General features: G+C 40.3%; 1 protein-coding gene across 1 annotated transcript in view; it reads left to right on the top strand.

Annotated features, from left to right (window-relative positions):
• The window catches only part of RAPGEF4 (Rap guanine nucleotide exchange factor 4), a 222,504-nt gene that overhangs the window by 133,904 nt on the left and 62,288 nt on the right, over nucleotides 1–26,312 (top strand). The window contains exons 7-11 of the mRNA XM_077829663.1: nucleotides 12,093–12,146; nucleotides 12,334–12,440; nucleotides 15,164–15,285; nucleotides 16,798–16,981; nucleotides 25,987–26,071. Coding sequence (XP_077685789.1) covers nucleotides 12,093–12,146; nucleotides 12,334–12,440; nucleotides 15,164–15,285; nucleotides 16,798–16,981; nucleotides 25,987–26,071 — 552 coding nt within the window. The remainder of the gene's footprint in view (nucleotides 1–12,092; nucleotides 12,147–12,333; nucleotides 12,441–15,163; nucleotides 15,286–16,797; nucleotides 16,982–25,986; nucleotides 26,072–26,312) is intronic.

Here is a 26,312-nt window from a genome sequence, read left to right on the forward strand (position 1 = left end):
CTACAATCAGGACTTTCCACCACAGCAGCACTTCTCAGGAACAATGGAGCTGTCTACAGCAAGAGTAAGACTAATGAGAGATGGAGACAGAACTTTCTTGGTGGCTGGTTTTCAGCTGTGGAATCTTTTTTCCTGAGGAGGGAAGAACCTCACAACTCTCAGGTCCCAGTGAAATACCATTTTCTTCACTTTTATCTTCTCACAACAATCCCAAACAAGATCAGAATAGAATTAAATCTGCATAGGTGTGTTTGTGTATATATAGTAATTTAAAAACCTAGTCCAAATTACATTTCTCCTTTGGGAAGCCCTGGCAATGAACCACTGCTCTGATTTTTCTTCTATGCCTTCAGCTACCACAGCGAGGTGCAATAGAAGCACCTAAAACTGGTTGCCAAACTTTTTATAGTGTGGGCCACAAAGAGAGAGATTGTCTTGTGACCACCTCCTCTCCCATTCACAATTGCGAAACATCCCTGTGGCGACTACAGTTGCTCACACATGAAAGAGTATAAGTATAGATGTATTGTTAGCTGTCGTTGTCTATAAGCATGTTGTCTTTTTGGAACAAAGCTAATCATACTGTCTTCTTTTGCTTTTTGTTTTATCTTTCCTCTCTCATCTGTTCTTTTTTCTGTCTTCTGCAAATAAGAAGAGCCAACATCATGGGACCATGTAACACTGTTCCACGACCCACCCCTCTTCCTGGAGCCTGTTTGCCCTCCCCAGTAAGGCTCAGCGAGGCCTCAGGATTGTGCAACACCCGTGTCTTTATTTACTTAACGTTGTCCCACCAGTGTCCATCTATATACAAGCTTTACAGGTTTGGTTACCTCCCTTACAGGCAGAGTCAGCCTTCAGTTAGGAGGCCTCCAGCTCCATCCCTGACTGACTTCTCCCTTGCTGTCCCTCTCCATCTGGCTCCCTCCCAGCCTTTATAGGCCTTGGCATGTCAGGATGGCAGGTGTTGCCAATCTTCAGGTCGGCATTAGGCCTTTTCCCTCAGCCCCAATCTGTTTTCCCTGATTGGAACTGACTGGGCAGGGCCTAATCAGGTGCTTCTGCACCAACACCCTGCTAAGACCACCACCAGGTGCTCCCCTGCCTCTCCAGTTTGGGAATCACTGGCCTAGATACATAGGATTGCATACAATTGCTCTTTTCAGATACAATGGGCCAAATTAATCCCTAGTGTAACTCCAGTGACATCAATGGAGTTACTCTGGAAGCACGCTGGTGTAAATAAGAGCCAAATTTGTCAGTCTGTTTTAAATATGTGATTTAAGCTAAGTAAACCATCCTTTTGTATTTGTAATGCAGGATCTTAGGCCCAGAATGTCCTCTGTGCAGGAAAAACCCTTGTAGAGAGCCGGAAACTGTATGGATAGGTGATGAACTTTCCCTTGTTTTGTTCCCTTGAGGAGCTGGCAGAATTTACTCCCTTCACTCCCCATTGCATGAACAAAGGCTGGTTTAACCCTCCAAAGGGTGGTTTAACCCTCCATGTCCCACACCCATCCCAAAATCCATGGGGATCCACTGGAAGTATGGGCCATCCGTGTGGAGGCCCTATGCCTCTGCCCTTCACCTGGCTCCCTGGCAGCACAGCTCCACTGGCAGGCCCCAAGCTGCTAACTCTGCCCTTATAAACGCCCCCCCACCCCATCATCTCAGGATCTCCCCCACGACTCCCTTTCTCTCCCCTACCCCCCCATCAGCTCAAAATCTCCTCCCTTCCCTAGGACTCCCCTTCTCCCCCCACCCCTTCCCTCAAGATCCCCACCTTCTCCCAGGACTCTCCCCGATCGCAGAGGATTTTCTCGAGAAGTGCTGCTCAGGAGTCAGTGCCCCCTGCCAGGACTGAAGAATCTAGCTCCACCTGCCAGGAATCCAGTGCGCAGGCGGGGCCCTCACCTGCACTGCCTTTCTCCCTGCCTAGCCCTAGTGCTGCTGGATATGGGGCTCTACCTGCCAAGCTGGGCATGTGTGTGGGCAGCAGTGTGGCTCAGAAACAGATTTAAGCAGGCACCTTCTAGCCCTAGCTACCCACAGCCTCTGATTGTTTTAAATGAATGTCACAGAGAGAAATCATTTCTTTTTCGTGTTTATGTTCCGTGTTTGTACAGGAAAATAGGGTCCTGGTCCTTGACTAGGTTGCACAGGCACTATGGTAATACAAATAAATAAAATAATAATAAAATCATTTCACAGCTTCCTTCCCCCCACCCTTAATTATTAATCAATCAAATCTTTGTCATCAATATATAGATGAAGAAGAGTCTCACCAGTTATTACCTCAGTGTAATGATTATTCACTGGGTCAGGATGACATTTGATTTTATGGAATATAAATTCCAGAATGAAAGTATATTACTTGTAAGACAGGTAGACAGAATGCTCTGCAGGAGATGATACGACTGACTATACGAAATCTGATTTTAAGATCCCTGATTCAATTTTTTCTACCAAACTTGAGAGAATAATTACAAGATTCAAGAAACTCAATTTGCTGCTTCAAATCTAAGTGCGAAATGTGTTACTTGTGTACGCCTGATTTGTCTGAAGGCGTGAACGGTGAAAGAACGACCCTTTTCCTCACTGTAATCACCCACTCTCTTTTCCTGCCTTTCAACTGCAAGAGCTAAATTGAGCATATGTGCATGTCTTTACGGGTTGTGATGTGTAACAGTGTACCCTGAGACACCACATCCAGTGGTGCCAGGGGCAGGGCAACGCAGGAGGAGGGCCCCGCCTGTGTGTGGATACGCATGTCAAGTGATGCTCTGGTGAGCTCTTCCGAATCTGTGAGCAGTGAGTACCAATGGGCCAAGCAGGAACAGGAGCTACCTCTGTAGGATGAGTGTGGGACAAGGCTCAGCCAAACCCCCAAGAATATTTTCACTGCCGTCTGTGAGAAAAATTCTGAATAAGAAGTTACAAATGTTAGACAGAAGTGTCAGATGTCTAAGACACAGTTGAACAGTAGTTCTAGCCTATTCTTTTAGTGATGGTAAAGTGCTAGTCAAGTATTTAAAGATTTATGATTTCTTCATTATTCTTTGTGTAAGTTTCTGTCTAGAAGAAAGCTTGACATGAGAGCCTTAATGTGTTTGATGTCTGTGTTGGGGCTTCATCATCAGTGAATTGAAAATTAAACTGAAGATATCAGTTAGTGAGGAAGTACAAATACACATAGGTACTTGAGTTTGCAAGTACAGAAGTGAAAGGAATGCATTTGGTTCCGGAACAAAAGCCATAAAGGAAGAAGTCATGTTCCCAACACCAGTTACTGTACAACAGTACAATACTAACTTGGGGTTACGGTACTACCACATGTTTTCATGTCACAGAAACAGGGTTTTTATCATTTAAAGCAGTGGTACAACCCTGTAGGAGGCACTTGACCCATTGAAGAATCAAGCCCTAAAACAAGGATGTACCATTACCTTAAATTATAACTGGGAAGGAAGAGAGAAGGGAGCAGCTTAAAGGAGTGAGAACAAAACTGAACTTTGAATAAACCACTGCAAATCAGAAAATGGTGTTTAGTCTTTCCTCACTCTTTGAAGCTGCTAATGAGTCAGGTGTTAGTCTGAGGAAGAGTAAGGAGAAAGCCCTACCATCATTCCACTCTTCTGATGTGTTTTTCTGTGTAGCAACATCTGAAAGCCCCTTAGCCCATTAAATACCACAGCCTGTTTATGGGAGTGCAAATCACCATTAAATCTGTCCCTTTAATCTGATAAAACTGCAGTAAATTCCCCATGACTGTCTTCATGTTGGGATCTGAAGCAAGGACTCTTGGATCCAAAAGTCCACGTCAACTAACAGAGGACTTTTAGTAGCTGAAAATCCTTTTGTCAAACCTCCAACCACCAGAGGACAAAACCACAGCAGGTTAAACAGCATAGTATCAATCTCTGGGCTGTGTCTAGATTCAGGTTTTTGGTGAGTTTTTTTCCCATGGTTGCTGTAGTACTGGCTCAGATCTGGGCAAAGGTGGTTTTTTACCTCTGTGTTGTCTAGGGTTGCTAATTTTGGCTGGATGTATTTCTGGAAGTTTCATCACATGACATAAACTTTAATTAAAGATTAATCTTTAATTCCTGGAGGGTTGGTAACCCTAGATTATCTAACCCTGTTCAGAGCAGGTCTACATGACATGCTGGTAAAACAAAACAAAACAACCCATTGGTGAATGGTCTGCACTAACCACTGCTGATGGTAGAAGAGCTGTGTTGATACTATATCAGTGGTGGGAAAATTTCACAAAAACTTGATTGTAGGCAAGACTATAAAAGTCTGCCCTAGAAGTGGGGTTTTTAATGCATCTTTTACTTGAAAGTTTCAGCAACAACTCTCTGACACTCCTGGGACTAATGGTACAATATAATGACAACTTCATGCTCCGAATATATGCATGCAAACTGCAAGGAAGGACAAGGAGGTTACTGTGCTAGAATCTCTAAATATTATCAATATCACAAAGTCTGTTAGTTTCTCAGCAGCAATCACTTTATAAAACTCTGTCCTTGAACTGTCAACGTGTGTGTGTGTGCGTGTATTTTTCTTGTCTATTTTAGAATGTAAGCTCCTGGGGGGCAGACAACATGTATTACTGCCTCGAAAGTCTGTGACTCTGTGGCAATTTATACACATTATTTCCCATAATAATATTGTAGTGTACTGAACCAGGAGACATCATGTTACTTCATGACAGTCTCTCAAGCACACTTTGTAATTAGAGGGACTGTTTAGTGCAGCATTGCAGGAATTATGATTTTTAGATTTATGAGTTAGTTGAAAATATTGCATCTGCATTTAATATTTTCACTCAAGTTGTTTTAGATTGCAGTAATTAAACTTAACATCTGGGACAGCAGACATTAACGGTTCATCTTCACAGTATTTACTTTGAGGATAAAATACTTAATCAAATCCAGTTTGTTTTATCTAGCATCCTTTATATACTATACCACAAAATTCTTCACTAAAAAAAGCAATCATAAATTAAGGAAGGGTTTAAGGTTAGATTTAATGATGGAGAAAAGGGACAGACTTCCAGTTGCATGGAACAACACAGTCTGCAATGATATTAAAATGAACAATGAGATTAAGTACGATAAGAAGAAACAAGGATTGTAGGTCATTAACTGTCCCACAAGGACAGATGTGATTCTGTGAAATTCTTGAAAGCCAGACTGGCAGAATTTATAAAGTTTTTGATAGGTACTGGTAGAGGTAAGACAAAGCCACATTCTTCAGAAACTTGCTAAGGTTGTAGTGGAATGTAATGGGGTAATAGTGAGTGAAAAAGTGTCAAATACTGTATTATTATTTATCTGTTTGTAGTGCTGTTGGATTAGAAGTTGCTAATTGGGCATATTTTTTTAGCCAAATTTTTCTCGTTTAACAAAAAAGAGTTCAATTTAAAAATGGAAATAGATTGCTGTCTATTCAGAGTTGTGCCAGTCATTCACTAGTTAAGAGGTAACTTGAAGTGAAATTCTGAACAATAGATATTTGTGTTCAAAACCATGTGAAATACATTCAGGACTTTCACTGTTTGCTGTCTTCTATTTCTTGTTGCGTGCCTCTCTCCCATAAATACCACCTGCAGATGCAGATAAACGCAATGGTTTCCAGCCTACCTACTGGCTATTCCAGTGTTACGGGTGTTCCTGTGAACAGCCAGGCAAACCATGCATTTTAATACACACCCATATCTAATAAGTTAATTTCAAATATCTTTACTGGCATGAAGTCAATACACTGATTGCCAAACTTATTAAGTACTAGGACATCACAGCATTTACTGATTTTATACACCATTATAAATTCAGTTTCATGCTAATCACACTTGTCTTCATAGTATTTGCTTTGCGTATAAGATACTTAATCCAAACTGTTTTATCTAGTGTCCTTTATTTTCAATATCATAAACTTCTTGACCATAAGATTATGATCAGGTTTTATATAACAAGCAAGATTTCTCTCTAGCCTTCATATCTGATGTTTTCCTACTAATATGTATTGTTAGAGTTCGGGTGACCAGATAGCAACAGTGAATAATTGGAACACTTTTTTCAGGGGGAAGGGAAGATGGGAGGGAGGGGTAGAGTTGCATATATAAGACAAAGCCCCTAATATTGGGATGGTCTCGATAATATTGGGATGTCTGATCACCCTAGTTAGACCTCACCCATTAATCCATATCGAGCCATTGCAGACAGAAATGATGAAACTGAAGAGAAGTTGCACGGAAGATCCATGTTAGCTGTCTTTTTGGGGCCAACTCTCCTATCTCTCTGTCAAACCTGATCATTCAAAGATAGGTCTTCACTGTCTGCCTGGGCTCTGACAATCAGAGCATTCTTCTTAGTGTTTATTTGTATTAAAGTAGCACCTAGGAGCCCTAATCGTGCACTAGGGACCTCCTGTGCTACATGCTGTAAAAACACAGAACAACAAGGCAGTCCCTGCCTCAAAGAGCTGACAATCTAAATATAAGGCAGGAGACAACCAAGGGATGCAGACAGACAAGGAAATAATGAGTCCATATTGGTCAGTGGAGTAGGCTGTGGTCTCAGCATTCCAACAGCCTAACCATTCCCAAGTTTTTTGTAGGAATGGAAAAATGGAAAAGGAGAGTTTTAAGAAGGGATCTGAAGAAGATAATGAGTTAATTTTGTGGATATTTACCATAACCATAATATTTGTTTTTAGGCCATTGTAACATGAAAAAATATACTGTTCTGAAAAGTCATGCCTGGCTGAAAGAAATTTTCATGCATTAGGGAACTTTAACTACATCTGTGGAAAACAATACATCATTGTAAAGAATCATTGGATCTACTGTAGATAAAAAAGGTGTAATAGGAGGTCTTGAACCAGTCAGATTCCTTTTCAGCTTCATTTTTAAAAGCTTGTTTTATTTTTAAAGAATGTATTTGTAGGAAGGTAAAGATTGTCTTCTGACAGAGGAGAGGAATGAGGAGTACATAGGACAGCTGGAATCTGAGGCAGCTGTATTACACCACCAGAATCTTTCTTCTATCTTCATTTCACACAGCATGGCAAATTGAAGCTGGGCAAAATGCACTGTTGTAAACCTGGGGGGAGTGGGAGCCTGGATTCACCAAAGATGGCACAAGGAGTTGTAAATTATGCTCCCTGCACCAGCACTGCCCTGTCTGCTAAAGGAGAGATTTACCCTGCAGCGGGCGGACAGTGTTACCATTGATGCCTGCTGCTCGGGGATTTGTAGGAAGCTTTTAAAACTCAGGAGATCTGTCTCACTTTGATGAAATTTTCTTTGGCAAAAATCACTGTAAGCTTAGGGTGAAACATGGCCTCACTGAAATCACTGATGTCGATGATTTATTGATAGTGTTTTTGATCCCTAGATCTCAAAAACAAAGGTGATTAATTATCATTATCCCCATTTTACAGACAGAGAAGTTTTGCTGGCCAATGTAGCGGGAGAGCCCAGGAAGCAAGGGTGGCCTTATATCACCTTAGGTGCTATCCTGGCCCTAGGAAAGTCAATGGAAATTTTGCCACTGATTTCAGTAGGTCCAGAATTTCACCCCTTGACTCCTCCTCTCCTTAATCTCTTGATGCTCCTTGGTGCAGCAAGGCATCAGGCCAATCCTTGGCATGAGCCTGCTCAAACTTATATCCATCTCCCTAAAGCTCGAGGGGCAGTGCTGGTATCTAGGGATTGCCAGGGTATGGGGTGCCTCATCCATGCCCACTTCTCCCCACACATGCCTCTTACAGAGGGGGTGAGGAGGTAGGTATATAGGTGGTGGGTGTCCAAAGAACCCAAGAAGAATCCTTTACTAGATGGTTAAACAATAACTTTATTTTAGTTTGCCAAGGCCAATATTTTGAATATTTGTTATAAACCAAAACATGTTTGGGAAATGATTCTTTAAAAAAAAAACTCTGCCTTATTTATAACTTTGATTTTTCATCTGCAGTACCATATATTGCTTTTGGAGATGTAAATGATATCAGGTAAACCAGTTTGTCATTAATAGTGCTGCAGAGATCAAAAAAACACAGCAATGTTAGTGAGATACGGTGGAAAAAAGTTTCATGATTCTTCCTTAAGGTAAAAACAAATGCTGTGGCAGACAAATTAATCACATCTCCTAGTTGAGACTGTCCATGACAACTGTATGCCTCTATCAGACTATCCGGTGCATTCTCAGTGGAATTAGCATTCAGGGACATTTTATTCAATGCATTCAGTGTAGTTACCACAGCTGCTTCACTGTAGCAGGGAAGTAGAAAAATGACAGGAAAATAAGACATCATTAGCTATGTTCGCAAGTTTTTGGTACACTGGTCATATTCTGCTTCAATATTCTTTTTTCCCTTTGACATTTGCAGTAAAGTATCATTTTTGGTAATGGCTGAATCATGTTATGGTTTGTCAAGGAGACAGTGCAAAATGCTAAGTAATGCCTGTCTAATTTAACATTCTAATATAAGTTTGCTGCATAGATTGCACTTCAGGTATTTAAAGGGACAAGTATTCCTCCCTGTGCTCTTAATAAACTTAAATGAAGATGCAAACAATGTTTAAACTAATTAAATTTGCACCATTTATGCTGTGTTTTTTTTGCTGTTTGCTAAGATTCAACAATAAAAATAGATTTTAAAATAATGCTAAGTATCCTCTAGCAGCTTTTTAAACTGTAGTTCTCAAGCACTTTGCAAAGGTAGATAAGTATCATTAGAGACATGTGATTTGCCTATGGTCACAAAGCAAGTTAATGGCAGATTCCTAGTCCTTACAATTTTAATTAGTCAATTTCATTTTTGTTTAGTTTATAGTTAGTTATTGCTTCTGGGTGTCATGCATTGCAGCGTTTGGGTTACAAACACTGCAGGACAATGTGAAGTGATTTATGGTCCAGAAGGTTTGTGTGAGGTGTAATTTTGCTGTCTTTCTGGCAGTGCAATAAGTTTGTAGAAACAGTTTGTGTCTGAACTTGTACCAGACTGTGTTTTCCGCTACCAGTGCTGAAGTTTTCTTCCTTCCTGCTTTTCCAGTTACAGGTCCTTGTCTGAGAACCATGGTGGTCTGTGTGGGCAGTGGTCCAGGAGAAGGTGCTTGGGTGCAAGAGGGTCTATAGCTATATTCAAAGACAGGTTTCAGAGTAACAGCCGTGTTAGTCTGTATTCGCAAAAAGAAAAGGAGTACTAGTGGCACCTTAGAGAGTAACCAATTTATTTGAGCATAAGCTTTCGTGAGCTACAGCTCGCTTCATCGGATACACTGCTTTTCTCCTTTTCTTATATTCAAAGACTGGTTGTAGCTCTAGTTCTTCTATTCTTTGGACTCTTGGTTAGTTTCTATTATTAAGTTTTGGAATTTGACAGGGTCCAAGATTTCTTGGAGTAGTGATAAAGATCAGGGATCAGTGCTGATATTATTAGATCTATCATTTGTTGATCATGAGATGTTGCTGACTCACCTATGGACATTAGCAGAAATACCCGAGGTTGCTCTTTGATGGTTTTGTTCTTTTCTTGCTGGTAATCTCAAATGCCACGCTTAACTCCAATAAATACAGCATGTTGTTGTTTGTTTTTTTTACAAAGATGGACTGGACTAGGTCATGGGGAAAATATGATTCAGTGGATTTTATTTTATTTCTTCCTAATTTGAGTCATGTTCCCAACCTTGAAATCTGACGGTGTAAGTTATGACCCCTCCTCATTCCTTTATTTGATTCTGCTTTTGTATTGCTGAGTTTCCAAATCCTTATTCATTCATAAATTGAGCTAAGCTAATAATTGATTCTTCAATTCAATGACTGAACTGAAAAATCTGAAAAAAAGAATATGGTTAGTTTAAAACAAAAACTGTTTTATGTATGTATGTATGTATGTATTTACTTGTTTCTCTCTCCAAAACAAAAAATTAGACCATATCAAACATGCCTTTGATCCTACTACAAAAATACATTGTGTAGAAAATAAGGGGGGAAATGCCCAGAATTTACATTGGATAGATTTATTTTTTAAAAGTAGAAAGTGTGTATAATTTGATACAACTCTTTTGGCAAATGTTTTAGTCTTATCAATAGGAGAAAAATATACAAACCCAATTTCATTTTATTAATTTACCTTTGCAAGGGCTTGTTGTAAGATATAACCATAATTAAAGTTGAACTTGCAATGTTTTCCACCTCTATGGAAGTGACTGAAATAGTTTTTGATTAGTGGGCCTGTGTGACTAGATCACTTACCTCCCTTAACTTCTAGTCATGTGCTTGCCTCCATTTCCCCACTCTGGTTGACTTGCCGTCTCGCTTGGTAGTCCTTCAGCTCTCAGCACTAGTGGATTACTGAGGTGAGTTAGCCCTTTGGAAGAGTCTACCATCTGGAGTTAACAAACAGACGTCCAACACAACAAAACAGACATTCATCAACCTTGCACTGGGTCTGCCGCCTTACTCCAGGCTCAGTAGCCCTTCTGCCCCTCATCGAAGGGGGTTTCTGGATACCTTAGTAACATTGTAAGGAATCCAGACCCTCCCTCTACTCTGGGTCCAAGGCTAGGCACTCTGTGGTAAGTAGAGATGGTCCAGCAACTTTGATCCCTTGCTACACTTCCCTGGACCTTTCTTTCCCACAGACTTTCCTGAGCCTCCTAATGCTTCCTACCACCCCTCCGACTTATTGTAGGAGAATCTTCCTGTTCCCTGTGCTTAGGGTAGGTAGGTCTTTCTCTCTCTCTGCTGGCCAAAGTCTGCTGGCCAAAGGAGCTGAGCTGGTACGAGAGGAAGGAGATGTGTAAGTTGGTGATAGTATAGGCCAGCAGCAAATTACTAGCTTCTGTGGAGTAAGTAGGGAGCAGGGAGGCAATTGTGCCTCCCTGAGTCAGCAGCATGCTGTCCCTTCTGTGAGCCATGTCCTTGTGGTACAGTCTGGCCCTTAATCTTATACAGGACTCCCCCCAGATTCATCCCTGATATAACTTCAGATATTTGAGTCATTTAACTACCTGTCCTTACAAAACAAAGGATTTTCCTGCCACTTAGAGGTAGTTGCTGGGTCTCACTTATTTTTTTTCCTCATCCTTCTTCCATCATTTTCAGTCCTGGTGGCTTTCCTAATTTTGTATCTGTGTTTTTCTGAGATTTGCTTCCCATTTTTTATTCTTATCTTTCTTTCTCCTTTTTTCCTCATTCTCTTCATGCTTTTCTCCCATTTCTCTCCTCTTCTTCTCTCTCTCTCTCACTCTCTTTCTCCCAGTACCTTCTCCACTTCCTTCGTCCTGTTTCAGGATTTTCTGTCCTCTTTCCTCTTCCCTTATTACTCTGACACCTTCTCATCTCTGGTGCTTCTACCCCACTTTTTACCAGAGGAATCCATTGATACCTGAGACATATCTGTGTGCTCCTGTAAAGCAGAGAAGCTAAAATAAGATCTGGTCACTCTCTGCTCTCTGAACTGCAAAGCCCCTCCTCAGTGGGAATGTATCTTCTTCTCCATTCCCATTTCTCATCCTGTCTCATGTGAGTTAATCAGAAAAAGTAGCTAAGGGAAGAGACTGCCATTGGAACTCAGAAGCCCCCTTTGTTTATTTCTTTACAAGACCCCTTTGTTTATTTCTTTACAACCAGTTCTGTGGGCTGAGAGGCAGAGACCATCACGTGTAGCTGGAGCCTCTGTGTTTCCCCTGAAGCAATCTTGCACCTAAGCCTAGAAACATCACAATAGTGAGAGTTGGTGCCTAACTGCCTTTAGGCTTGGCTTTTGAACTCTTATGATGATCATTAAGCCCTTTGTTACATTTTAAAAACCCTAAAGAGTAAATAATTGTTTATACATCTTCACATTTCATGTAATTTGTTTTAAAGTGCTAACCACTAAAGTTCTTCTTTGGGATGCCTGTATTTGATTTCCATACTTTACTAGAAATCTTCCACACACATCCAGGAGCAGAGCTTGGCCCTAAGCATTGTTCCTTACATTGTTCATCCTTTTAGTTTTAATGAATTAATCATTTTTAAGCTTTTTTTTTCTTGGTTTTTTTTTATTTGTTTCATTTAAATTTTATTTTTCAGACACCTCTCATTGAACCTCACATTCCACTTCGTCCTGCTAAAACTATTACACAGGTAATGTGGACATAGATTAGACTTATTGTCACTATTTTAGTGTTCTTCACAATTGACCATTTGTGCAGAGGCTTTTATTTTATGGGAGTTTGGGTAGTATTTTTTCTTTTAGCAAGCTGTATAGTCAGATATTAAAAATGTTTAACATCCGTTCATTTTGTTCCCTTTATTCTTCATCTTCAACAAGGTGCCATCAGAAAAGATTCTCAGAGCTGGAAAGATTTTACGCAATGCAATTCTTTCCCGAGCACCTCATATGATAAGAGATCGTAAATATCATCTGAAGACTTACAGGTGTGTGTGAGCCGATTGCGTAAAGGTCTTGGATCTTTTACATTTACCATCCTCTGACTTGTGATTTATGTCTTACCATGCCTGCAGGTCTCAAAAGGTCTGAAATTATTCTGGGATGATATTTGTTTCTGGGTGTTATGCAGTGTTTAATGTGCTTGGTAAATCCTTTCTAGGTAATTTGACTGGAAATTGATTATGAATGAAGCATACATATAATACCCCCTTAAAAGTTAATCTTACGGTTAGCTGAAATATTTTACACATCAGGGTGAAAATATAGATTCAGGTCTTTTGGTGTGTCACTAAATAATGAATGAAAATCTCATTAAAACACTATGCTACTGTATTGATCCCAAAAGAGCTGCACCCATTTTGTTCAATGTGGAGTTCTGAAAGTTCACAAGGTGAAATGCGGTTCTCACATCATATAAATTCTCAGGTCTATTTGAAATTAAACTTTTCAGTTGATAGTCTGTCTTTCTAATCTTCCTTTTGGTGGCAGCACTGTCTTGCTGAAAGGGGACTTTTGTGACACTGGCAAGATAGGCGTTGAAAGTCTAGAACTATAAATGATTCTTCATTGTATTGTCTTGCTGGATTAAGAAACATTTGAGTAGCTTTACTGTTTAATATTTAATCTAAATGATTCATACATGATTCTGAGTATACAGAAAGTGGTTTACAATCTCTAAGTACTTCCACTTTAGTTAATCAGTGTATCACTGATCTACTTTTTCAGAGAGATACTTTTCCACTAGATTTCAGTCTAAAAGTGACTGACATTAATTTGATGTATTATAAACCAGTGAGAAATTTGGAATACTTGTGTTTATCTGAATGGTTGTATCAACATGAGTTTCTGAGGTTATAGTTCCTTATTTCAGAAAACTTATACGTGAGATACCTTGGCAGCATGCACAGTGCATGCAGGTCAGTGCTGTGGAAGCTCCTCCATACGACTCTGCCAATGTACCTTAAGCAAAATACACCTGATATTCTGTTCTTCGGCCTCTTGAATAAAGACTACCAGTGCTATAGAACTGTGTCAAAGTGAGTGCTGTTTATGTCATGGGGACAAATCTCTAAGATGAGAAATATTTTTTCTTGTGATTGAATTGGGATACACCTACAGCAAGTCTTCAAAAATAAGTCACTCTCTAACCTAAATACGAGCATTTCAGTAGCCCCATCACCTTCATATCTAGAAGCTGTACATGAACTGTAGAATAGTGAGATTTGTCCAGATGGACCAGACATTTCCTGTTTTGTATGTGGTTATTTATGAGCTTTTCTAGCTTTAATTATGCTGCTGGGGTTTCTTCTGCTCTGTTGCTTTATCTGTTGTTATGACAAAGAGTAGGCCTTTATATCTGAAGATAGTCAGAGCCAGGGTCTTTCTGATCTTCTTTGGGGGGGCTATTCCAGAGCCTTGGGACTGCTGTTGAGAAGGGTTTTCCTCCAGCACAGGAGCTTATACGTGGGATGTGTCAGACATGATCTGTTAGATAATTACAGCTAGCATGGGGGGTCCTAGAGAAGAGTGTAAGGAAAATTCCTCAAAAGGCTTTTTAGCTCAATACCAGAAAATCCAGTAGTAATCAGGGAACTAATGCAGATTGTGGAGCACCATTTTAATAATCTCTCTTCAGCTTCTCCTGTTTGGGCTCCATTGGTTAGCCAAGTGCTTGAGGCCTAATATATCTGTCTTCACCGAGGGCCCTGCAAAATGTGAGACTGGCCCCATTCAAAGGCAACAAGTGCCCTTTATCAGCCAACTGTCTCATATTAAACTTGTTACATTTGATATCTACTGGAATAAAGCATATCGCCCCCCCCTTTTTTTTTTTTAATGCCTGATAATTTGTAGAAAGCTTTCTTAGTCACTGTGTACATGGAGTTTGGAACTCTGTTCTGAGTGGGCCTTGAAATGCTGAGTTAGTTTGTTTCTCAGGAAAATTATAGAAAGATGTGGCTACAGTGTAAGATAAATCTGTGAAATTTACTGCTAAAAGAAATGTAGTAAGTGTAAAAAGAATTGGATATTTATGTGAATAAGAATAGTATCTAAAGTTACATTAGCTAGGCTAAAAATTGTTGTTGCTGTTGTTAATTAGCTAGTACCTCAAATGTGCATGGCTCTTCAATTTCCCCACTTGTAAAATGGGATCATAATACTGACCACCTTTGTAAAGTGCTTGGGAGATCTACTAATGAAAAGCACTGTATAAGAGTTAGGTGTTGTTATTATTTATTATTTACAGAAATAAAAAAGATATAGTCCTTTACCAGTACATTATAATGATTAGCAGTCATTATGCTTCAAGATAAAATTTAATCATCAACTATTGTCATCTCAGTATAGTATTGCAAATTTAGGTGCTTTATCTGTGGTATTAGGTACTTAAGGCTTCCTTTGAAGTATGGGGCATAAGATACTGCACTAGGTGATCCAGTATGGCACAGGGTAGCTCTTATGTTCTTAGAATTCCATTTTCCAGAAGGTTTGGATTGTTTTGCTTAAATAATTCTCTCAGAATTAAGCATTTTTGACAGGTCTTTCAAACAAGTATAAATAGATGATAGTGAATGCTTCAGCATTGTTTTTTCTATAATGGGGTCTGACTAGTCCTGCTGATGCAGTTTGTTGATACTGCTACTCTTGACAGATACTTTAAGCAATCTCCTTTTACTGACCTGTTTTAATATGATTTTTTGACCCTCAGGCAATGTTGTGTAGGAACAGAACTGGTCGACTGGATGATGCAACAAAGTCCTTGTGTTCATTCACGAACACAGGCTGTGGGCATGTGGCAAGTATTACTGGAGGAAGGTGTTCTGAACCATGGTAAGATAAACTTCTTTGTCAGATGCCAGCTAACATGTTGGAAATGCCTCCCATCAAAGTCTTTATGGGCCTCCTTCATGAAAAGAGAAGGGATTGTGATCCCATTAGGAACACAGCAGATTGCGTCTTAATTGATTAGGGTAAATTCAGGAGTGTTGACTGCAGCATTCCGCCAATATGTCTTTGTAACTCAGGGAAATGTTAAATTGCAATCTAATGGTGGCAGGAATTCTAATTATGTTATTAGTGTTTATTCACAGTTCACAGTTAGTGTGATTATATAGTCATCTTTGTATACACAGAAAAAAAACCCATGAGATGTGCTGGCACAATGACATTAAAGTAATGGATTTTAAATAGAGGTGGGCCTGAGCGACAGCACTGCGACCTGGATCCAGATGTTTCCAGGTGTTTGGATCTATGTTTTTGGGTTGGCCAGTTATAAGGACCACTTAAAAAATTTCAGATCTGGATCTCAAACATCCTAATATTCAGATCTAGATTTTGGTTTGGGTTTATCTGTTTTTTTCACCAGCCTTTACATATACCATTGTAGGTTATCTGTGGAAATGGATTTTTATACAACACCCTTCCCCTTCTTTAACATCACAAACCCTTTCAGATCAGGTTCAGTGTCCGAGGTTTTGTGTGTGCAAATCACTGAACTTCCAAACTGCACCTCCATCTACCTCCTTTGTCCCTTGCACTCCAGAGAGGATTCATCCCTGTAGGAGGGCAGAGTTTTTTCTCCACTGCTCTTCCCTGAGAGGGATTACAGCTCTAACTTCTGACAAGGGCTACGCAGAACCTGCAGTGTTTGCTGCATGGATGCCATGAATCAGCACAGCACCTTACCACTCTAGCCATTCCCCCTGTTAAATCAGCATTTCCCACATTTGGAGTGGAACTGCCTGCTTGCTTGGAGGGGAGATTGTGGGTGCCTGTTTTCCCCCGTTGTAATGTTATCTTGGCAGACATTCTGCTCTCAGAGGCCTTCCACGAGTGTCTGTGCCAGTGAAATTGGCCCTGCCAATATACACAGTAGCCTTCAGGTTGTTAGAGTAGCTTAGAAGGAGTTTAGATACTTCTTAGTATATTACCTTTAGGCCTTGGCCACACCAACTGGGTAAGGAAATCATATTAGAGGGTCTTGTTAGAACAGCTTTGTTTAAATAGAGTTGTTATTAATACAGTGTGGACAGTTTCACTTGAATGAATTGCTTTGGGAAAAAAAGGTGTGTGAGAAAGCTACAAGTATAGAATCCTTTTAGAAAGCATTTGTAGTGCAAAATTAAGGAAAAGTTCCTAGACCTGCAGTTTTGTACAAACTATTAACGTGTATCAGAAAGAATAAGGGCAATTCACTCTCTTGGTATTTCTCTGCCATTTTCTCTTGCTTGTTAAATTATTATGTCTCTGCCCCACACCACATAATACACCATTTCTGTGAAGGTTCCTTTTTAATGAGGAGAGTTTAATACTGATACCTGATGTCAATGATGTTGCTTTCAGTGGATCAAGAACATCATTTCCAAGACAAATACTTGTTTTATCGATTTTTGGATGATGAGCATGAAGATGCCCCAATGCCAACTGAGGAAGAGAAGAAAGAATGTGATGAGGAGCTGCAGGATACTCTGCTTTTGCTATCTCAGATTGGTCCAGATGCCCATATGAGGATGATTCTCAGAAAACCGTAAGCAGATTAATAGGTTAATATTTTAGATCAGTCTCAACACCCCTGAACTTTGCAACACAGTGGGGTTAAAATTTTGGCCCAAATATATAGCCAATTCCTGTGGTTCATGCCTCTGGCCTCTGAAAAAATCTTTGTAATTCTGCAAGCCTTTTTCTCCATATAACAAGAGAAACTATGAGGGAGCTGTGGCATATTGATAGGCTTCCTTTTGGCTGATTACTCCATTTCAGCATCGGTCCATTGAAACTGTACAGAATGTAAAAGTGTCTTGTAAAATCCATCCAGTTTTAGCCCATATCACTGTTTATAAGTTGGGCTGTGAATTCAAGATGAGCAGGCAGGTCTGTAAATAATCACTGTGTTCACCTCTGTGGGAAGTACAGCATGTCGAACTTTTATTTCTGCTGCCACTCTTCACAGGAATAAGCGAATATGCAATTTCAGAATACCGCTACGTTTAACGCTCTCAGAGCTGGCATGCCCCTCAGCTAGCTGTCAACCATTAAAAATAAACGGAATGTTAAGATATCAACACAGCAGATCGTTTCTTACCTGTAATGTTAAGTAGCAGTCGTTCAGCCAAATTCATCTGTGGTAGAACTTCATTGTCTTCACTAGAGTTATATCCGGGATTAATTTGGCTTATTGTGTTTACTAGCAAAATATTAAACTTTCCATGACTATGGTTTATTGATATGCTTTTTATTGTTATACAATCAATATATATTTTTAAATATTCTGAACCTGGGTCACATAAAGAGGTCTTGCCTTCATACCCACCAGGCTAAACTTCTGTCTCAAAACCATTGGTTCAGTCCATGTTTTTATTAATATACTCCAGGTACAGTGAAACCCTCACCAAGGTCCTCCTCCCATAGGCAACGCTATGTCTTAAATACTCAATTTGTAGTGACCGCAAAGCTTCCAATACAAAGTTTATTCAACCTTTATTTAAAGACCCCTTTATGAGGCACATGAATTTTGGTGACTGGTTATGATAGGTTTCATTGGCTTTTAAGTGCACTGAGAATAATTTTTTCAAGTGAACTTCTGATTTCATAAAGGTCAGTTCAAGAAAGATATGCACACAAGGTCTGATCCTGCCTCCTTTGAGATCATTGGCAAAATTCTTTTTGCATTTGTGGGAACTGACCTGGGCCTATAATGTAGCATGACCGTTTTCCTACTAAAAAATTGTGTGAATACAATAGAACTATTTGACAAAAGAGTCCTCTTGTTCTTATGCGGTGGGTTATGCCCGGGCTCCACCAATATTCAGAGCACGTGGGCCCGGCTCCACCAATGTTCAGGGCCAGGCCTCTCCCCCAGCCCCGTCCACCGGCCCCACGCTCCTCCCGCGGAGTGTCCCTGCGCCCTGGGCAGCGGCTGGCTGCCACTCCCCGCGCTGTGCTCCCTCGCCAGCCACTGGCTGGCTCCTTTCACGCCGCGCCCACCCGCACTGCTCCACCACTCCAGCTACAAGGGAGCGGGGCGGGCTAAGGCAGCTGCTGTTGTCTGCAGAGGGAGGCAGCACACGTGACGTGATGGCAGCCCGCCGTCCCCCCCCGCTCTCCCCCGGGCGCTGACCCTTCACCAGTCAGGCCACTTGGTGACTGGGCGCATCGTCCTCTCCTCTCCTCTCCTCCCCGCTCCCGGCGCTGGGCAGTGCGCACACAGCACTGCGGTAGGCTGGTGATGTGGGGTGAGTGTCTTGATTCTTGATTCAAAGACGCTTTTGTTATGCCCCATGCAGGTTCCGGGACGGCTGAGACAATGGTATTTGCTACTCCGCTGCCTCAGCCACCCTGGAACCTGCATGGGGCATATCAAAAACGTCTTTGAATCAAGTGACGCTTTCCCCCAGAGCCGGGAGAGCTGCAGCGGCCAGGGCCCTGGGGCCCTTTTAAATCGCCCTGGCCCCTGGGCAGTTGCCCCCTTTAGCACCCCTCTCAGCGAGTCTGGCCGGCTGGGACAGGAGCTCCGTGCTGCTCGTGGGAAGAGGGCTGGGGAGAGTCCTCCTCTGGCTCCAGTCCTGGGGCAGCCTGAACTCCTCATCCCCGACCCCACCCCAGAGTCCGCACCCCCGGCCATTGCTCTCACTCCCCCTGCTCCCCAACCCTCTGCCCTAGCCCTGAGCCCCCTCCCAAACCCTCATCCTCATCCCCCCACACTCCAACCCTCTGCCCTAGCCTTAAGCCCCCTCCCACACCCCAGAGCCCATATGCTCCTGCATCCCCACACACCGTGCAATATAGGGAAACTGTTAAATGCTTACTGTTTCCAATCCATTTTTACATTATTTAAAAATATGTATATTGGCTTACAAGGCAGGTGTGTGGGGGCAGGACTTGGACGCTTTCTGGGCACTGCCAAAAATTATACAAACCTGGCGTGCATTGCTCTTGTTCTATTTCTGTTCTTCATCCTTTCCCTCCTCCTCCTCTCTTGTCTCTGTGTTGTCTGTTTGGAATGCTCTTTGGCACAGGGGCCTGTCTTATTATACGTATGTGAAGCAGTTAGCACATTTTTGAGCACAACATGAATAACAACAACAAATGGTTAATAAAAATATTGAATTTCAAGAAGTATAAGCATTGAAATCAGATATTTGGTCTTGTAGAAGATGATTTCTAGTGTGACAGTACTTTAAAATAGATAGCTTCCATTTTTGTTAATGCTAGAGGTCACTACTGCACTGAAAATCAAAGGAGCTTTCCCTGTGTCACACACTAAAGGAAAGCCAAGCCATGAGCCTGATGCTTCTGCAAACCTATCTAGGGTCAGTGAAACTCAGCATTTTTCACTCATGGAGTTTTCCTATCTGTTTTCCATGGAGATGGGGAGCAAAACTCCTCAAATCCATGAATAGATGGGAGTTGACCTATCAAACTCAGGGACTACCTGAGAATGATGGAGACCAGAACCATCTCTGCTATTGACACATTCTTTTGCACCACTTCCTAGCCCCTCACCACCTGATGGTTGCATGGCTTCTGTAGAAGTGTTCCCATGGACTACGATGATTACGTGCCCACCAAATCCTTCTGCATATGGTGGCTTTCACTGGACTCAGCACAACCGATATAAGTTAATACTGACAAGATCAGTGATAATTATCACCCTAACTCCTTCCAGACAGTTCAGAGGAGGGTGGGGGAATGTTGCTGGGGATAGTGTCTGTTCCACCTCCATATGTCCTCTCATCACCTCCACAGGCCAGAGCCCCATGGAAAATCCTCTAAGGATATTCCATGAGGTGTTGAGAACAGAGAGAACATATTTCATATTTTCAGTCTATGGTACCATATTAGCAACTGTTATACAGCTCACTTTTCGTACATTACATTACTGGAAGTTGGGCATCCTGTCCGTACTAAGATGTATCAATGCCTTTGAAACCTCAGTGGATCCTCAAAAGCCTAGCAGTATTCATTAGACACCACTACACCTGCCAGGAGTTCAAGGATATGTCAGGGCCTCAGGGACATTGGCTCTGCGTCAACCTGAGCAGGACCCCCAATTTGCAAACCAACACAGCTGCTTTTATAATAGTCACCATTTCCGGAGAGGTTGCAAAGCTCAGATAATTACCAGGAAACAAATTAGACAATATTCTTTGATGAGACAATTACTTTGAGAATTTGATTGTATAATGAAGCTGTTGCCTTGAAAGGTACTTTCTATTGTTCGCAATCTGCAACTCTCTAGTAAAAAGTGTCGCTTGTTTTGACAGCCAACTTAAAAAATTCTCTGTTTATTACATTAACTGCAGCATTTTAACTGTCAAACTATGAAAGAATGTTCTATAGTTTAAAAAACAGAATAGAGCTTCAGGGAAATTTTTGACAGGCTCTTGTTGCTATTGGTATTTGAAAAAAACACACATACATTGTGAATGTGAAATTAGCTTTTTCTGAAACTGCAAACATAGCTCCCTGCTATCTCACAATGCCTGCTATCACAGCTGGAGACCTGTAGTAGGTTCTTGGGAAAATATTTTAGGTCTAACATAGCTCTAACTTGCAAGCTCTTCAATCCTTCAGTATGAGAATGACATCCTGAAACTGGGTTGGGTTTTTTTCTTTATATTTTTTAGTTTGTGTTTAATATGTTTAGCTGTAGCATGAATGATGGTAGGACCTAATTAAACATGGTATAAATATAGTATAAAGCCAGACACTAATGACAGAAGTCTGTCTATAAGGTGAAAAATGAGCCTTAGTTGTAGTATTTAACTTAGGAGGTGATACAGTAATATATATTCTCTTTTGCAGTCTTATACTCTAAGTTGTAGTATGTTAGCAGCACGACTCTTAAAACAATAAATCTATGCTACAGATTTCTTCTCAGTATTCATAAGTACACATGTGATCACTAATAAACTCTCTGTGTCCTGGGGACCTTACCTTGGCTCACACTTTTAAAAATATGGTGGGTATGCATCATGTTATAGAAAGGAAAATAAAAGTATACTGTACAAGGAAAATAGAAGAGGACACAATATATAGCAAAATAAATGTTGTAATTGCTAACAACCATTTATATAGCACCATGAACGTACTCTCTTACCCCGGAAAAATTTGATTCTAATGCCAAATTCAGCCTGGTTTTAAGTGGACACAACTATAGTGATTTTTTTCCTTAAAGGCCATATTCTGATTCTTCTATGGGATTTTTCACCATTAGCTTGAAATCAATCAAAAATTAGCACTGAGATAAAATTCAGATATTTTTCTGCCTTCCCCCTTACTGAGGTTTGCATGATAATACAAGATAAATATGTGATAAAATGGAATTTAAGGAAATTGTCCAGGAGCCTGGAATCAAGAAGACAGATTTAAATGGCCTTCTTCCATAATATGGTGAGAGACATACACACACACACACACATATATTAGTGACAGCTAAAAGTAGCCTATTGTCTTGCTTTCACTGTGAGGGCATACCACGGAAAGATTCAATATTTAGAATCATTACGGAAAATATATGAACCTTTATGAAATCTGTGTTCACTTTAGCTGCCACTGTAATGTGTTTATATGTTTATATTTGTGTAAAATAAAGTTATACTGGCCCTCAGCTAGTCCCAACTCAGTTTTTATCATCTCAAAGTTTGGGATCAGAAGTGTAATAAAAATAGTAAGTGACCTTTCCAGCACATACATGGTTTCTTGATGATTAAGCAAATTCCGTATTTTTGTCCACATTCTAGTAAAGAGAAGCTCAGTGTCTCTGACCTTGATAAATTCCCCAAACAGTGAACAGTATTTATTGATCACTTAATATCACCTGAGGTCTCCCATCCATTAATGAGTAGTCTGGTTCTCTATCTATCCCCATTTATTATCCTGTATGTAACCAGGCATTGCTGCTAGAATGCGTCTCCTGCAGAAACTAGGTCTTTACACAGCAGGATCCTACAAATCTATATCAGTGGGGCACCACACAGGTTTAACTGAAGCAGTGATGCCTAATATCTCTCCATGTGACATCTGGAGAAGCAGAAATAAAGACTGGGTACATCCACTATAGATTTCCACTCCTCCCCATGTCATGGGTGATAGTCTGAGTAATGCTAAAGGAAGACAAATGAACCCATTGACAGAAGAATATATCTGTTTCTCAGAAGAGATCTCAAGCAATTGGAGATAATCGTTATTTTTTAATTGAGGTACTGTATATCTTTTCTCATTTATCCAGACATGTAGCTTTGTACACATCAAGTGTGATTAATACTATTGCTTACTTAAAGAATATATCGGTTTTAACTGTTAAAGCCTTACCTCATGTTGTCTTATTATGGCAGACGAATACACAGTGAAAGACACTATGTACTAGCTTAGGATACAGAGCTTGTTTTACTGAAGAGGGCACATTGGGCTGAGTTATACTCTCACTTATACTGATGCATCTCCACTGAACCAAGTGGGGGCTTCACTCTTGTACTTGAGAGCAAAATTTTGACCAATTGTTTACAGTAACAGCAACGGGAAAGTGAACATTTTAAGCGTCACTAGAAGGCAGAGCAGTACCAAATCAATTTCTGTTATTCCCTGTACAATTTATTCTGTTCTGTGTAAGAAAAGCATAATTCCATCCATGCTATCTTTATGCTAAGGTGTCCTTCCATCTGTATAATAATAATAAGTACAAGCCATTGGTAAATGCAGAACAAATGAAAAATTTAGCTTGCCTGGCAAACAAGAGAGGTCTATTTATCTTATATTTTGTATGATCTCTTCACTACTACTTTTTACCAGTAGACATCTCCAACCAATTCCTTTTTAGGAAAAAATGAAATACCCTAACTCCAGAGTGAAAAGATTGCTAGGTGCTGCAACAAATCTCTCCCCATCTCTCTCATAAATGATTTAGTTAGTCTGTTGCTCCAACAGGTGATTAGACCTAGAACTTACAGAGCAATATATTCATTTTTAATGTGGTTCTCTGACCCTCTAGATACTGGCATCTCCTGTTGTACTGAATATTTTTTGGAAAAGTTTCTTTCAAAAAGCACCATTGTTACATATCTTAGAGGGCTGTTCAAAGATTCAACTGTATTGTTAACACTTTGGATGTCATATGTAGCAGAAAGCTAGAGTTAAGGACCCTGCACTAAACTGTTTTCAATACTGGTGTGGAAAACTTCTCTGCGGCTCCTGCCATCTAGACCAAGCTTTCTGTATCTCCCTACCTTCCTCCCATTTTTCAAACCTAATCTTAAAACCTTGCTTTCCTCCCCTGCTTATACCTTCTGATTGCTCCCTCCCTCTGTTGTTGGCCCTATGATTGAATAATTTATTTGCCACGAAATGTATTTGTATCACTGCTTTCTGTGATTTATACCATATACTGTGGAATTATTTGGTGCTGTAAAGCAGTGATCCTCAACCAGGGGAATGTATAACCTTTGGGGTACACAGAGGTCTCCATCTAGGTCAGTGTTTCTCAATGTGGGGGTGTGGCCCCTGGGAGGGGGTCACGGGATTGGTTTAAGGGGGTTGCAAATGCAGGGCCAGTGTTAGGGGGTAGCAAGCAGGACAATTGCTGGGGCCCCATGCCACAGGGGGCTGCTTGAAACTATTACATGCTTCAGCCCCGGGCGACGGAGCTCAGGCTTCAGACAGGCTGACAAGTGAAAAACAGGCTCAAGTATCACAATGAAATGTAAGTACAATGTATTCCAATCGATTTATTTTCTAACTATATGGTAAGAATGAGAAAGTAAGCAATTTCTCAGCCATTGTGTGCTGTAACAGTTTGGAATTTTTATGTCTGATTTTGTAAGCAAGTAGTTTTTAAATGAGGTGAAACTTGGGGTATGCACGACAAATCAGACTCCTGAAAGGAGTACAGTAGTCTGGAAAGGTTGAGAACCACTGCTCCAAAGTGTTTGTGAAACAGTTTTTGTGCCATATTTGTCTGTGGTGTAACTCCATTGGCCTCAGTGGAGTTACATCACAGAGGAATGGTCCTGTACAAAATAAGGTTGTGGTGCACATTTAAACTTAAGAGGTTCTGGTGAGGGGAAAGGAGTTGGAATATACTCAGAGGTCCCTACAGCCCTTAATCATAGTCAATTTAATGTATCCTTTAGGTGTGGAATTACTCAAAGGTAACCTCTCTAGCATACATCAGTCCTGAGCACGTCAGTGTTAGTTGTTAATGTCCCCAAAATTATCCCAATTACATGTGCTTTCCAGAAACTTTCCAAAATACCCCAATCAGTGTGGAGACTCTCTTTCGCTATTGCACTGTGGAGGGATTGTTCTCTCATCGAATATGTTTGCCATTAATATTAATGGGAGCTTCCAGCATGAATTGACCAGAGTAGGGCCTTGTAGAGGTAGTAAATAAAAGAGGCCCTTATCAACATACAAAACTAAAGAATAGTGCTGTGAGCTAACTCCATTTGGGAATCTTTTCATTGCTAAGAACATACATAATCGAACTCTTGATCTGGAGGATGTTAGGGTGTAGAACTCACTACTTCAGAACATCTGTCTCCATCTGATTCCCACTTTTTTTAAAAAAAGGTTAAAAACACTTTTTTTCAAAAGTGATATTAGTCTTCCACTGTATTTTAGGATGTTTTCATTAAAGTTTATTGTTCCACACTTAATTGGTACAAATGCTTTTGCAAAATTTCCACCACCTTGAAAAAGCTCATTAGGTTCTTTAGTAAATATTGTTTTGTATAATTTTTAGAGCTGAAAATTCGCAGAAAATGATTGATTTAGCATAGTCATGCTTTTTTGTTTGTTTGTTTGTTCACAAATTGTCTCTGAGCAACTTACAAAATTTATTCTCTGTTCAAGTCATTTGTTGACTAATTCATGGTCTATAGAGTATCTATGAGAAGCTTATTGTGAGTGTTCAATATTCACAATTCAAGTTGTGTGGGTTGGTTTTGATTGGACACACAGGCTACATGATATTTTGTTTACTGACTGGAAAAACATAACACTTAGAACCTGGTTTCTAGTATAAATACTCACATATACACATTCAAAATTCACTCTAAAATTCACTGATTCCATAAACATACTTCCTAGAAATTAGTTGACTGGAATATTAAGATAATGAACAATAAGTGGAGCAAAAATAGCTCAGAAAATTCCTTTTATTCCTTTTTTCCCCCCAAGTGTATATTCACAGAACAGCGTTAAGGTTCTCGTCCATTTCTAATTAGCCACATAGGTTGAAGGATGACTTTCAAATGTACAGCATACATAATATTCTTCTTTCCTTGTTAGTTACATTTTGTTTCCCAACAAGAAACACTTTAAATGGTTATGTTAGAGTTTATTATGATATAAAACTTATTCAGAGCAAATTTATTTCTATAGTTAAGAAATATAAAGGCACTTAACTGACCCCTTGAACTCATTCTACAAACATTACTCCTTAGGAGTTTGTTTTGGGGTGGGTTTTTGTGGGGGTTGGTGGTTTGTTTTTTTTTTTTTTTTTGGTATTTTGTTGTTTTTGTCTTTCCTTTGTAGACCTGGCCAGAGAACTGTAGATGATCTAGAAATTATATATGAAGAACTTCTTCACATTAAGGCCTTATCTCATCTTTCTACCACAGTAAGTGTTTTGGTTGTTGTTTTTTTTATTTATAACTCATTGCCAAAAAAGGGCTGAATAGTGGTTGGCCCTTTTTGGTGGAGGTTGAGGGTCCCAGGACTCTTTCCATCCCATGCCAAGAAGCTACCCATAGTTGGGGCACCAAACACGGGCACTGTGTGTTGCCAATGCCACTTCTAAGTCTAGAAGTGGACTTTCAGCTGAGTCAGCTAAAATTCTTTTGGGGACTTCTGTTTCTGAA

The sequence above is a fragment of the Eretmochelys imbricata genome, chromosome 11, assembly GCF_965152235.1.
Source record: "Eretmochelys imbricata isolate rEreImb1 chromosome 11, rEreImb1.hap1, whole genome shotgun sequence".
NCBI classification, from domain to species: domain Eukaryota; kingdom Metazoa; phylum Chordata; order Testudines; family Cheloniidae; genus Eretmochelys; species Eretmochelys imbricata.